General features: G+C 38.8%; 1 protein-coding gene across 6 annotated transcripts in view; it reads right to left on the minus strand.

Annotated features, from left to right (window-relative positions):
- Positions 1-14,205, minus strand: part of OFD1 (OFD1 centriole and centriolar satellite protein) — a 35,616-nt gene that overhangs the window by 18,944 nt on the left and 2,467 nt on the right. For 5 of the 6 annotated variants that reach the window (XM_019630668.1, XM_019630667.1, XM_019630669.1 and 2 more), the window contains 7 exons: positions 12,224-12,424; positions 10,393-10,461; positions 10,275-10,305; positions 5,825-5,932; positions 4,272-4,408; positions 3,779-3,952; positions 1,281-1,387 (listed from right to left, as the gene is read on the minus strand). In XM_019630668.1, the coding sequence (XP_019486213.1) occupies positions 1,281-1,387; positions 3,779-3,952; positions 4,272-4,408; positions 5,825-5,932; positions 10,275-10,305; positions 10,393-10,461; positions 12,224-12,424 (827 nt within the window). Of the gene's footprint in view, positions 1-1,280; positions 1,388-3,778; positions 3,953-4,271; positions 4,409-5,824; positions 5,933-10,274; positions 10,306-10,392; positions 10,462-12,223; positions 12,429-14,205 lie in introns of all 6 variants that reach the window. The other variant, XM_019630671.1, reaches the window with a different exon arrangement.

The raw sequence follows: 14,205 nt of genomic DNA on the forward strand, positions 1-14,205 counted from the left end.
GCCATAAAAATGAATGCAATTTTGCCATCTGCAACAACATGGATGGACCTAGAGGGTATTATGCTGAGTGAAATAAGTCAGACAGAGAAAGACAAATGTCATATGATCTCACTTATATGTGGAATCTAAAGAACAGAATAAATGAAAAAAACAGAAATGGACTTACAGATACAGAAAACTGATGATTGCCAGATGGGAGGAGGGTAACCAGGGGAAACGATGAAAAAAGTGAGGGGATTAAGTATAAATTTCCAGTTATAAAAATAGTTACAGGGACATAAACTGCAGCACAGGGAATATAGTCAGTAATGTTGTAATAACTATGCATGGTGTCAGATGGGTACTAGACTTCTCAAGGTGACCACTCCATTAAGTTATATAATGTCTAATCACTGTGTGATATACCTGAAACCAATATAATATTGTATGTCAACTATAATTGAAAAGTAAAAAATTATTTCATAAATAAATAAAAGTAAAAATCCCCCGATATTGGGTTTATACACGTAGATGGGGGCAGTACCCCATCTCCACTCAAATTTTGTTACCTTCCTTTCACTTTCATGATCAATTTACCTCTTTAGTATTAACAAAAAGAGAATAAGGTAAGCGGAGAGAAGAAATCAAATGAATCGTGTCTATATAAATGAGAGAACAATTAAGGAAGATGGAGACAAATCCTTAATGAAGTAAGATTTCTGGAGTACCTGTGAGTATCAATTAATAGCAGAACATAATGGGAAAGAAAACTTATTCCATAAAGTGTAGACTGGTGAGCTTGCTATTAATCCCAGGTAAGATATGAAGAATGAAATGTTTGTGAGCACTTAGAAAAAGTAATACACACATCACAAGAAATCATTTCACCCAGTACAAGTCAAGTCAGAGTCACCGTATATCCACTTGACAGCAGAGCAGGTAAATGTGGCAGGTCTGGATATCTGAAATTCAGTCACCACATGCACATATAACCATAGATTTGAATGACTGGACGTAAATGTGAAACATGATTTGTTAAAGCACTATTAGCATCTTCAAATGACTTGTCTGGTCTTACTGTAGCCTGATGACGGTCTCATTCTGCTTTTCATCCCAATGTCTAGTATGTCAAACGCAAAACCTACTCTTCGTTTGTCTCAGCTTGTGTCTTTTAAAGCTAGGTAATATCATCTTTACAACCAAGAACTCTACTTGGCAGTGAACATTAGAATATTTAGGCATATTTAGTTCTTTTTAATCTCTTTCATTCTGAAAATCCAAAATGAACACACATTACTTACAATTCAAAAGCTTCAATTCTTTGCTTCAGCTCTGCTTCTCTGCCCCTTAGCAAGTCTATATCTTTTAGCAGAAGCTGCCTTTGAGCATAAATTTCTTTCGTTTCAATCTGTCAGGAAAGGATCAATTTTTAGCAAATAAGCTAAAGAAAACAGATTTGAACTAGTAGACTGCTTCCTAAATCCCAGAAAACAAAATACAGACATTTAGAGTTAACAGGTTCACTTTTAAGAGGTTCCAATTCAAGGTATACATTTTGCCTGTTCTAGATACGCATAAATTGACTCCCTCCCCCAATAACTGTTAAGCTACATTACTCTATATTCCTAACATCCCTTGTCTAATTATTCTACTAGTTAATTAACAGCTCTCAGAGACGTACTTAAAATTTTGGTAAGTTCTTCAGCAAAAAAAAAAAAGACAATGTACATTCAGCAATAAAACTAAGAATAGAATCCCCATGGTTCAGTAGCTGTTGTCTGAAAGTTTCAATTCATAAGTCATTCTGAGTTGGCATTAGCAAGCTCATATAAACACCTGAATGAACAGGCCAGACTTCCATTTGTGTGTTCACTGAGCAAGGATTTATTGAATATCATATGTCAAAGAGCACACTGGGAGCTTGATATAAAAAGATGAACAGATACAGTCCCAATCTTCAAAAAAGTCACAATTTACTCACTCACATTACAATGTGATGATTTCACAACCAAAGTCCATAAAGACCCAGAGCAGGAACGATGCCTAAATGAGTCCATCAGTGGGAATCAGGAAAGGCATCACAAGGAGGTGACATTCAAGCTGGAGCTGTCCCAACTCGCTCCTGGACCTTGAGCCAATCCGCTAACAGGTGCAGGAAATAGCCACCCAGTAAATGATTTGAAAATATTACCACCTGGTGCTTGAAGGACAGGGCGGTTTTATCCGTGAGAGAAGGGGAAGGGCATTCCAGGCAAGGAAGAAAGGTATGGTGCCTTTTAGGAGGATGCCAACCCCCAGAGCCTTCAGAGAATCTGTTAGCTAACTGGGGCCTTAGGCGTTAACGAACTGATTAGTCAGTCACCTATCCTGAAGATGAACTTGTCAGTCTAAACACAATCCCATCATCTCAAAGATCTGTGCTTCCAACATTTACTCTGAGCAGCGAGCCCAACTCCCAGAAATGCTATACAAAATTGTAGAGGGGGTGCAAGGACCATTAAATAACTGGGTCTCAGGAGAAGCCCAAAGCAAGGGTGCACGCTGGGAGGTCGCCCCCACTTTCAGCACCTCCTGATACCAGTGGTTCTGGCTGTGCCCCAAATCCCATCTGGTCTGAAACAGCCTTGGGAAGGAACCAGTTTTTCCCTAAAGGAGCGGCTCCAATCCCTCCTGCTGACATGCGCCCCCTGCCACTCCTCAACCTCTCCACCTGCTCTCCAATCACCTTCCCGGGTGACAAGATCAAATGGCCATGTGATGACCCTTGCAGCCTTGGGCTCCTCTACTCCTGGGATCTTCACCTTTGCTCTGATGGCAGCACACTGAATTGTTTCCAATCTTCACCTGACACCTCAAGCTGTTACTCTGTTACTCTGTTACTCTGTGCTCTTGGGCCATCCTCATTCTTTTTTTTTTTTTAATTATAGAGCTCATTTATTTTTACAGTATGTTGTTCTCTATGGAAACGTCAAGAAAATTCAATGGAAGTGTACATTACCATGCATATTTTACTCTTAGATTTTATTAATATGCTTTTTTTAATAACACTTTCTTTTTTCATTTTTTTATTATTTTTTATTGTGAATACCATCCTCATTCTTGTACGTGTCAGTTCCCCAGACCTGCTCCTTAATGTCCTTGAGACTGTCACGCAGCCCTCCTTCTCCCCTAGGTTGGTAGCCATCCACCCTCTCTGGTTCCCTTCGCCATCTCACCGAATCCCAATGTCTTCAATTCAACAAGCAGCCTTTCTCAAGTCAAATAAATTCAGCTCTAGAAAGCTCCACTCCCAAATACCTCTGTTTCTCTGCCCTCGCTGGCCTTACAAATCCTCCCAAGAGCTACAACAGAATGATCACCTACACGCACCTGGTCTGGTCTACTTCAATTGCAGGCTGCCCATCTCAGCAGGGCCCTCAACACAGCTCAATCGGCGCTGCCGGCTTCAGAGAGCTGCGCTTCCCTCACCCCCAGAAGCCATCCCACACCTCTGGTCCTCGCCTCGAAGCTGCTACCCCACCCTCAAATCTGCCTCTTATTTTGTGTCAGTTTCTCACAGTCCTGTGAATGAACGTTCACATCCACAGATCTTTCCTCGCAGGAGTCTCAGAGGAAAGAAGTCTGAGTATCCTTTTCAAGGCCGGTCCTTCCACTGTGCTCTTGACCTCAGTCCCCACTGGTCCTCTAGGGCCTTGTGCCATCAATTATTCCAGCAACTGTCCCATCTTGCCCCTGGACCTTGAGCTAATCCTAGCAGCTGCAGGAAACAGCCACCCAGAATATGATTTTAAAATATTACCTCCTGGTACTTTTGAATTCTCTCAAGGGTCATCTTTTCCTGAGAAATAAGTGCTTCGGATTTTGCTTGACGAGCTCTCTCAAATTCGTTCCGGAACTCAGCTAATTCTTTCTCAGACTTTCTTTTCTCTTCCATTATAAGTTTTGCAATTTCAGTATTTTTTAAAACCTTCAACTGCCAATTAATCACAAATATTTGTTAATACCAGTAATTACACTAAAGAAATAGTAACAAATTCTCCACGGTAGGTTTAACATCAATGCCCTAAATATAGTTTAATTCATGTTGAGTTTCATTTCATTCACTATATCTTTAAGACTCAAAGACGAAAAGAAATGACATGAAGTAGAAAGAAAAATAATATGCAGAATAGTATAGTATTTAGTATTGCATTCATTAATAAAGGTTCTCAATATTTTCCCATATACCTACAATTAACATGAGAAGACAAGCAAAAATATCACTTTTCTTAACAGCAACTAGATAAACTTACCTTTTGACACATTTCTATCTGAAGCTGCTGTTCTATTTCTCTCTTATATTCATTTAATTTCGCTTCTAAAGATTCTAACTTTGGACACTGAGAGTGAACATCTGCAAACTGATGATCAATAAGCTGAAGCTTCTGAGCTATTTAAAAAAAACCAAAAAACAGGAAATTAGGATAAAGAAACGTAGTCAGGTGAGCAAGAGGCTAGAGGTCTGTTCAAAAGCCAAGAGCATACTTAGGGGAAAGTGCAGAGATGTCTGCAGTTTACTTTGAAATACACCAAAAAACTAAGCTAGATTAGTGGATGGACAGCAAGGATCAAGCAAGTGTAACACAAATTTAACAGTGGAATCTAGGTATACAAGTGTTTACCGTAAAAGTGATTGTAAAACTGTTTCAACTTTTTTGAATGTTTGAAAATTTTTATCATAAAATGTCAGAGGGAAAGAAAGCAAAGAATACAGTTTAAGTCAGAAAACACTAGAATCTTTCCATCTCTAAATGCCAACACAGAGTTCTTTTATTGGTCTTTGGGGAAAGTTGACTCACATGTTCAAAACACTGACCTTAAAATGAATCAAAGGTCACGTGTTTCAAGTGTTCCGTTTTACAGAGAAGGACACAGATGTCCCCAGTTTAAGTGACTCCCAGATGGCTAAGCAACTATGTAACAGCCTAACTGGGAGTAGAGCCAGGTCTCCTGATCGTCCCTCACTGCAGCACTCTTTCCAGCAGACCCGTGGCCCTCAAACAAACGTGGATCGGAACCAGCCACGCAGCAGAGTGCAAACCTGGACCTAGAGTACTAGCTGAATCACGAATCAAAAAGTACACACAGGAGAAAAATGGCTGGCAGAAACACACTGAAATATTGGAACTTCTCATCGCCTTACAAGTTAAAGGCACCGCTGTTCCTTAAGAGTAAGGAAGGGCCAAGAAATGGATGAATGACATCATTTTAACCGGCTGGTTCCCTTCTCTCCTGAGCTACAGCTCAAGGGCAGGACGGTGTTGTAGAAAAGCTGTACAGCGGAAAAGGGTCTGGATCACGGGCCAGAAAACTCGGACTCTAGCATTAGTTCGGACTCAGGCTGGGTGTTTCAAAGTTGCTCTTCCTCCGTCTGGCAACCTCGGTTTCCTCAACTATAAAATGAAGGGATGGGCCACTGACTTCTCTAGCTCTCCGCAATGCAAATAGTCTAGGGTCTTCTCACTTTGGAGTCTATAAGATAAAATTAGATGAGACACAGGGAAGAACCTCCCCGCTGAGAGGTTCAACCCAACAAACAAGAATGTGGGTCTTTGCATCCCCAGGAGTTTTGGAAGACGCAGCCCTGGCAGTCATGCAGGGAGCTGCAGCCCTGCAGGGCAGGAAGCTCCTGGTCCCTTCCAGCAGTGACGCCGGAGACAACGAGCGCCCCTGCCGCCTGCAGCTTGCATCACTCCCGGTCAAGGCACACACACATAGCATGGTAAAGCAGGTCATTCCCTTCATTCAAAGAGGAAACAGAAGAACTGAAACTACAGAAGAAGGCACGAAAGAAGGCTACAATTACCAAGGGAGTCTTTGCTAGGCAGTGCTGGACTTGTCTGAGTGCCCACATCATAGATCTCTTTGGCCTGATGATAGGCTGCTATTTCTTTTAGAAACTCCATGAGGAAACCTGGAAAACACATGTATAGGGTTTTGTCTCACAACTTTCTTTCATTCAACCATTGCTCAGTCACTGTTTATATAATCTTGATTTTATAACATTATCCTTTTTTACACTATGCATCTTTAAAGAATAATTTCTGAGGGAAGTCCCTTCCGAGCATGACACAAAAAATCCGGAAGCGGTAAGTAGAAATATTTATCAATCTAACAACATAAAAATTAAGAACTTATAGGGCCGGCTGAATGGCTCACTGGTTAAGAGTTGGCTTGGGAGCGTGAGCTCTGAGCAGCAGGGCCCCGGTTCAGATCCCACATGAGGGCCAGTGATGCTGCGCCCTCTAAGCTAAGATGGTGAACAACAGCTCCACCTGGAGCTGGGCTGCCGTGAGTCACCGGCAATGGCGTAGGCTGCAGTGAGCCACCATCCAATGGCCGGTGACCGATCTGCCTCAGCCGGGAAGAGCGCAATGATCATAATACCAACATGGGCCAGTGAAGCAACGTCCTCCACAACTAGACTGAGGAACAAAAGGACAGCAACTTGTCTGTTCCCCTCCCCCAATTCCCCAATTAAAAAAAAATCTTAAAAAAAAAAATTAAGAACTTACATATGGCATGAAATAAAGCCAAAAGACAAATGATACACTGGAAAAAAGTATTTGCTCTCATATAGACACACAGGACTCATTTTCATAGTATCAAAAAGCTGTTTAAGAAAGTAGGAAAATGGGGCAAGGCGTGGACAAAGAGTTTGTAGAAAAAAATTTTAAGTGCCGAATAAATATGAACAAAATCATAAATAAATGCAAAGTAATACTAGAGCAGAGAGGTCCTATTTTCCCAATAAGATTGCTAAGGTTAAAACTTTGATAAATGTTGACAGGCAGGGGAGAAGTGGGCACACTCATTCACTTTGGAGGGAAATTTGTCAGTGCTTATGTATATTCAAGATGCAGAGCAGGGAAATATATGAACACATATCTATAAATCTCTCTATATGTCATCTCCATATATATATTAAGTGAAACATGAGTTCATAATGATGTCTCCAACCAGCCCATTACCACATGGATCATTCTAGCCTGCTCCCCTTGTCTATAGATTCCCACTCCAACAGTGAAAACCCTGACTCCTGCCGTCTACTATCCATATTCAGTCCCAGCATTTACGTACAATGGTTTTGGAATCGTTAACCAGTACCCCTGTGAGAAATGACTATCACCTACATACAGTTCTTTCTGCCTTTAGTCTTCTGGTATGCACTCATTTCCAAAGTTATTGGGTTGTCGGGCAAGTCATGATGCATTTTTGCATAGAAAAACACGTCATGACTCTCCCGACGACCCAATAGTTAGCTTAGCATCTTTTCCTCCCAACCCCTTCTCTGAGGTTATTACAGCTAGATTTGTGGGTCTGCATTCCACCCTGGGATCACCTGACCTCCTATAGGTACATACATGAAGGTTCACTCTGTAAAGTTATACAAATGTCTAGTGCCGTGTGTTGTACCATGACAGTATCATACAGAATACTTTCACCACCCTCAAAAATCCCCGTGCTGTGGCAGCCGGTTAGCTCAGGTGGTTAGAGTGCAGACTCATAACACCAAGGTTGCCAGTTCGATTCCCACATGGCCACGGAGCCGCACCCTCCACAACTAGATCGAAACAACTACTCAACTTGGAGCTGATGAGTCCTGAAAACACACTGTTCCCCAATAAAACTTCTTTAAAAAAATATCTATCTCCCCGTGTCTCACCTACTTAACCTCTTACCCCTTCCCTCCAAATCCCTGGCACCCGATGATGTCTTTACCATCTCTAAAGTTTTGCTTTTTTCCAGAATATCATATAAATGGAATCATATAGCATGTAGCCTTAAGTGGTAGCTTATGGTTGTTTTAACTTGCATCTCCCTAATGACAAATGTTACTGAGCATCTTTTCATACATTTATTTGTGATCTATCTTTTTTGGTGAGATGGTTGTTGAGATCCTTTGCTCTTTTTTAAATTGGGTTGTCTATTTAGTGTTGAGTTTTAAAAGTTCCTTGTATTTATTTTTTTACATCTGCCATTTCATTTATTTACTTTTTCAGTTGCAGGAACCTTGTGGATTTTTGATCAGATGTGTCTTTTGCCAATATTTTCTGCCAGTTTGTAACTTATCTTTTCATTCTCTCAAGTCTTTCACAGGGTAGACACTTTTAATCTTAATAAAGTCTAAGTGACCTTTTTTTTTTTCATGTATCATGCTTTTGGTGTTATAATCCATCACTAAACCCAAGGCCACATAGATTTTCTCTTGTTTTCTTCCAAAAGTGTTAGTTTTTTACATTTTACATTTAGATCTACGGTTCATTTTGAGTTAATTTTGGTATAAGGTGTAAGGTCTAGTTTCATTTTTGTGCATGCTGATATCCAATTGTCTCAGCATCATTTGTTGATAAGACTATCCTTCCTCCATTGAATTGCCTTTGCCCTTGTCAAAACCCAGTTGCCTGTATTTGTATAGATCTATTTCTGCGCTCTATGTTCTGCCCCACTGATCTATGTATCTATTTTTTGCCAATCCCAGGTAAGGATTTAACTTCCAGAAAGCAAAGAACCAGTGTCCATATTTCCTGGCCTGCTATTTTCTGGGCATCTTTATCTCTGCAAGTAAAAATTCGGGGTGAGGATGGGTGAGTGGAATCTAGGGGAAAAGTCCTATGGCCATTCAACAGATGAGCAGCACCCTTGGAGTCCAGACATACGAAGATAAGACCCTAGGTCCCTGTGAAGGGACAGAGAGCAGTTAGGTACAAAATATCTTCCTGTTTTCTGATTGTCTCAATCTCTTAATTAGAAGCCACTACTTTAAGAAATCATTTCATTTTTAAGGCAGCTATTATACTGTTAGTGAAGAGTTCTACCCAAACTACCACTAGGATACCTAAAATGTCTGCTAATCATAGTTTTTCTGAGTTTCAGAAATTTTACTAGGGTGCTGGGTGAAGCTGATAAGAGCTGTTAGGTGTCTTTCTGAACCAAAAGCATTTAAAGAGAGTGTGTAAAGGCGAAAAGCTATTTTTAAGGATCATATAAAAGCCTGTAAAAAGTATGTGAATTATTTCTTAATATACTTTCAAGCCCTAAATTTCTTTCTGAAATAACAGTTAAGCTACAGATACCAGCGATATACTTTAGATCTGTGGTGTCTGATATGATAACCACTACTCACATGTAACTATGTAAATTTCAATTTCAATTTCAATTCTTGAGTCACACTAGCCATATTTCAAATGCTCAATAGTCACAGGTAGCTAGTGGCTACCATATCAGACAGCAGAGATATACAGTCCCATAACCACAGAGCATTACACTAGATGGCACTAGCTTAGAATACAGAATATAGATCACTTGCCATCCTGACCTTCAGTATGGACGACCGACTCTTCAGGCAGTCTAGAATGTCTTGGGATCCAATTTACTTATCCTCTGCTAGCATTACTCCCAAGAGACCAGGCAACTAAGTCACACACTAACTGACGGCTGGCAGAAAGTAGGTACTCAGATGGTAAGTTCTGAACGAATGGCCCAGTGGGGGTGGTAGTAATGCTGGCAACAGACAAAATCCAGGAGCCACATACAAAGGACCATCACATAATGTTACAGATTATTTTAAAAGACCTGAAGAATCACTGTATTACAGAAAAGTTACCAGTTTATGTTCATGTGACAAAATCCATGCCAGGAACTGGGGCCAGAGACCAATATATATATTTTTTATTGTCTCATAGTAGCTATGGACTCTATGAAAGTGATTATCAAGGCCAAAATTAAAGCAATTTATCAGACCTATATAAACACTTCATAATAAATACACACATATATCACTTATTACTGAGCAGATATTGCATTGTTTAAGCAAATACTAATACTCTATAAATTGTACTTGAAGGGGTATCAAGGAGACAAAGATACCTGGCCTAAATGTTAGTTTGGTGTGTGTGTGTGCGTGCATGTGTGTGTGTGCGTGCGTGTGTGAAAATGTTCCAAACAATGGGTATCTTTACAAAGATTATCTTTCAAACCATTTGTAGGGCTCTTGATACTGTCTGCAGTTTTCTTATTTGAGTATCTAAGAACTATTGGAAAGATTGAATTTGGAGGAAATGACCTACATTTTGTCAAAACAATAGATGAATTGTTCTTTTAAAAGGTAAGGTATTGTCAGCAAGGAAAATCAAATGCTTTAATTCAAATGAAATTCCCTACTCTTCCCCCTAAAAATTACTAGTTTCACACTTTTATAGGAAAAAATACATGACAAAAATGTTGCTATTCTCTATAAAGATAAAGGCTCCTACCTTTTTGGTTTTCTCTACCAAATCCTGAAATCTGTTAAAAGAAAATATTTTACCATCATTCAACTATTCAAGTATAATTAACAAACCAAAGCAGTTTATAAAGACTAAACAATCCTACCAATGATTTGTAGAGGCTGGATTCAGGGTTGATTTTAATGAGTTGTAACAGATCTTGCACAGTAAATACCTTAAGGAAAAAAAAGGAGTAATTAAGTAGACACTTTTACAACAATGTTTAAATTAGAATGCTTCTGAATATAAGATTGAGAATCATGCTTCAGAGTAAATAAAGATTATAATTATGTTAAAATATAAAATTGAAGTCCTTCCTTATACTATTAAATAAATTACAATAAACATTGAGGTCAAAATGATAAAATCTTTTTCTTGATCACGTAATTAACCTCCAAATACTTCACATCGAAGATGAAATGCCTAACAGAAATGACAGAAATGGCTAATGCCTTACAGGTGACAAACACTCAAATATCTGATGAACCAAAGAATACATGAGTTAATTTCAGGGTCTTTCAGTTGCAATTAATCTTTTAAAATGTAAACAAACTAAGTTTTTACAGGTATGAATGACTAAAGTATACCTAAAATAGTTTTAAGCAACTGTTTCGGGTAGCTATTTTTAATATATATTCCTAGTACAGTGTGTATCATTTACTATGTCTACCCTGAGAATGCTGATATAATTTATTTTCAATGGGTTTTCCTTTAAAGAAAATATTCTGCATGGCATCTTATAGTAATAAAAACCTTTTATTACTGTGTGAACAAGATTACTGCTCTAATAATTATACAACTGACTATTATTCATGCAATAAGCAAAACTGTGAAATGTAATTAGAAACTTAAAGAGATTGATAGACCAAAAAAGAATTCCTAATGTTGATAAAAAAAATTTGGTTGTTAATGAATAAATACAGCATGTTTAAATTTTAAGATTTCCAAATACTAACACCGTTTTCTTAAAACTTCAGAATATGAAACTTTTGGACAATTACAGATAAGAGTAAAAATAACATAGGGACAACACCAAGAGTGAACCCTAATGTAAAGTATGGACTTAAGGTGATAAAGATGTGACCACGTAGCTGATAGATTGTAAAAATGTTGATGAGGGAGGCTGTGCACCTGTGGGGACACGGAACACACAGGAAATCTCCTTTTTGCTCTAAAAAACTAAACTGCTCTAAAAAGCTAAGTCTATCAAAAAAAACAAGGGTAAGTTTGCTATGTTTACCTTTAAAATAATAAAGTGTGACTAATATGTTCAACAGTAATGGTGGAGGAATATAGTTAAACTAATCAGAAGTGGTAAACCATGTATTAATATTTGAGGCCACAGACTTTTTTTTTAAATTAACGTATTTCTCAGTTCTCTTATGTAACCACGAAGAGGACTACCTAGAGACACTATGGCATAGTAGGAAAAAGAGCACATCTTAAAGACCTAGATTTACTGCCCTGTGTCACCACTTAGAAACCCTGTGACCTTGAGCAAAGCACCTCACCTCTCCAGACTCCGGTTCCTCATCTGTGACACACATAACACATGCAGTGTGATTAGCACAGTGCAGAGCTCACAACAGACATTCAATGTCAATGGCAGTTACACGTCTTTAGTCGACTACATGGAATGTAGGATCAATTCTAGCAACAAAATATTTCGTGATTCTACACATTACCATTTTACAAAAGGTAATCAAGTCCCCAGGAATTAATCACAATATCAAATTTAGTACTCCTTTGTTATTACATAACAAATATATGATACGAATTCTAAGATGACTGAGAAATGGACCCAGCCAGCCAAGGAATGCTCAGCTATTACACAGCACTTTACTCTTACCCAAGGACAAAGCTGTTAATAGAGAATGCAGCAACAGGAAGGAAAGATTGTTAATAGAAAATGCAGCAACAGGAAGGAAAGACGTTACCTTTTCTTTTGTCAAGCCACTTTCTGGAAAGAACACAGAAAGGCAATACTCATAGCCACATCTTTGTAAATGATCTGCCACCAGAGAGTTCGAAGCACCTATTAAGAGGGCACTCCCTTCCACTGCAATGGACTGGGGCCGCACTTCTCCACTCAATACTGGGTGCATCAATTCATGAATTAGCTGGTTCCTCAGCTGAGTCTAGCTCAAAAACAGAAAAGAAACAAGAGGGAACAAACTTTCAGCAGGATTGTTGCACTGGAGATACACAGATTTGTCACATGAATTAGAATCCTTCCTTTTATTTTCACAGCAGTTCCAGATCCATGGCCAGAAGTTGGAACCTTCCCCTGCACATGCTGTCTTACCCTGGGAAACAGGCAGTCCAGTGGGTTCTGGAAAAAGCAGCTTGCTTTCACCAGCTCCCAAGTGCACTGGTGGTTAGGCAGAGCGCACGTTGACTCTAACTTCTTCCCTAGGAGCCAGCCCATCAGCAGCTTTTGATCGGGATATCAGGAAAGGAGAAAATTCTGCTGTTTCCTCACCCCTCGGAGGATTGTTGCAGGGTATGAAAACAAAATTGGCTGAAACCAGTTCATTGGGCATATTGATCAAAAGAAAACTGGGTTCCCAAAAGGGAAATAACATATGCAAGAGAGAAATCAGTAAACCCAAAGAAGGCTTATCATGATGCACTTTCACATATAGTATTTACATCTCATGACACCATGAAATACAATCATTTTCTCACATTTTATAAATGAAGAAATTTAGATTCAAGGTTAGTAATTTTATCAAGGTTACAACACTAGTGTTATTATTCATTTGGTTTTAAGATAATCCTGAAATTAATTGAACTACTGAATATTTATTCTATTTTGCATATAATCTGGAAACATGCAATTGGGTTGAGCTTAAGAGTTTGTTGCCTAGATTCATGGGATTCAGCAATAAATAATGTCTAATGTATTCGTATTGATAGAACACAAGCAAGAAACAAATGGAGTTCTTACACCTCTTTCTATCTTTTAGCTAGAAAGTAGAACAGTACATAATTACCAGTATAGCACAGGACTTATACACCTAAAATCCTATAATACAAAATACATTTACACTGAACAGAATACACATACTCTACCTCGTCTAATACAGTTCAGTAACAGAAATAATAAAAGAAAAGAAAAACTACAGCATTCTCCACCAGTAAAATTTAGAGGTGGTTTAATTAGATTGGTCACACACTAAAAAGAAGTCTATATTTAGATCCAGCTCCATTAATAAATAAATAATAAGATCGATGGTGTCTTGAAAACAAATACTAAAATAGGATGAAGTTTAAATGAGTAATATAAGCAGGGTGAGAGGAAAATAAGTGTAGAAAAAAATGAAATGACGTTGTAGACAAATTCCCATCTTGACAAACACAAAAAGCATGCATCTAGCACTTGCTGGAAGGAACTGCAAAACTGGCTGGGGGCTTTCCAACAGCCGATGCAAAGAGGGAAATCCATTCAGAATTAAAGCTTGCAATGTCCCTAAGACAGAAATAAGTACAATTATTGTGGGGGGAGAGGAAGTGGGAGAGAAGGGACTTGGGGATCCTCAGCACTTCTCTCTCAGAAACTGACAGATGGAGTAAACTCAAAATAAGAAAAAGGTTTTATAAACTTCATTTAATAGATATCTATGACTTTGTACTTAACCATAAATACAAGTTCCCTCTAAACACCCAAGTAGAATATGAGTTAGGCCACTAAAAAATTCAATAAGTTTTAAAAATTAGAACTTACCCAGGCCACAGTCATTGAACTGATAAAGTAAATACTAGCTCAGACTGAGTAAAACTCTACCCTGCCATTGACCAAGCTGGAATAACAGAAACTGAATAGCCTGCTGCAAACAACAAACATTTCTCCCGAAAATACACTGCAGCTGTAGAGTGGACAAGGTTGGCATAATCCTGATACCAAAGCTGAACAAGG

This window comes from Hipposideros armiger, unplaced genomic scaffold (assembly GCF_001890085.2).
Source record: "Hipposideros armiger isolate ML-2016 unplaced genomic scaffold, ASM189008v1 scaffold_927, whole genome shotgun sequence".
NCBI lineage: Eukaryota > Metazoa > Chordata > Mammalia > Chiroptera > Hipposideridae > Hipposideros > Hipposideros armiger.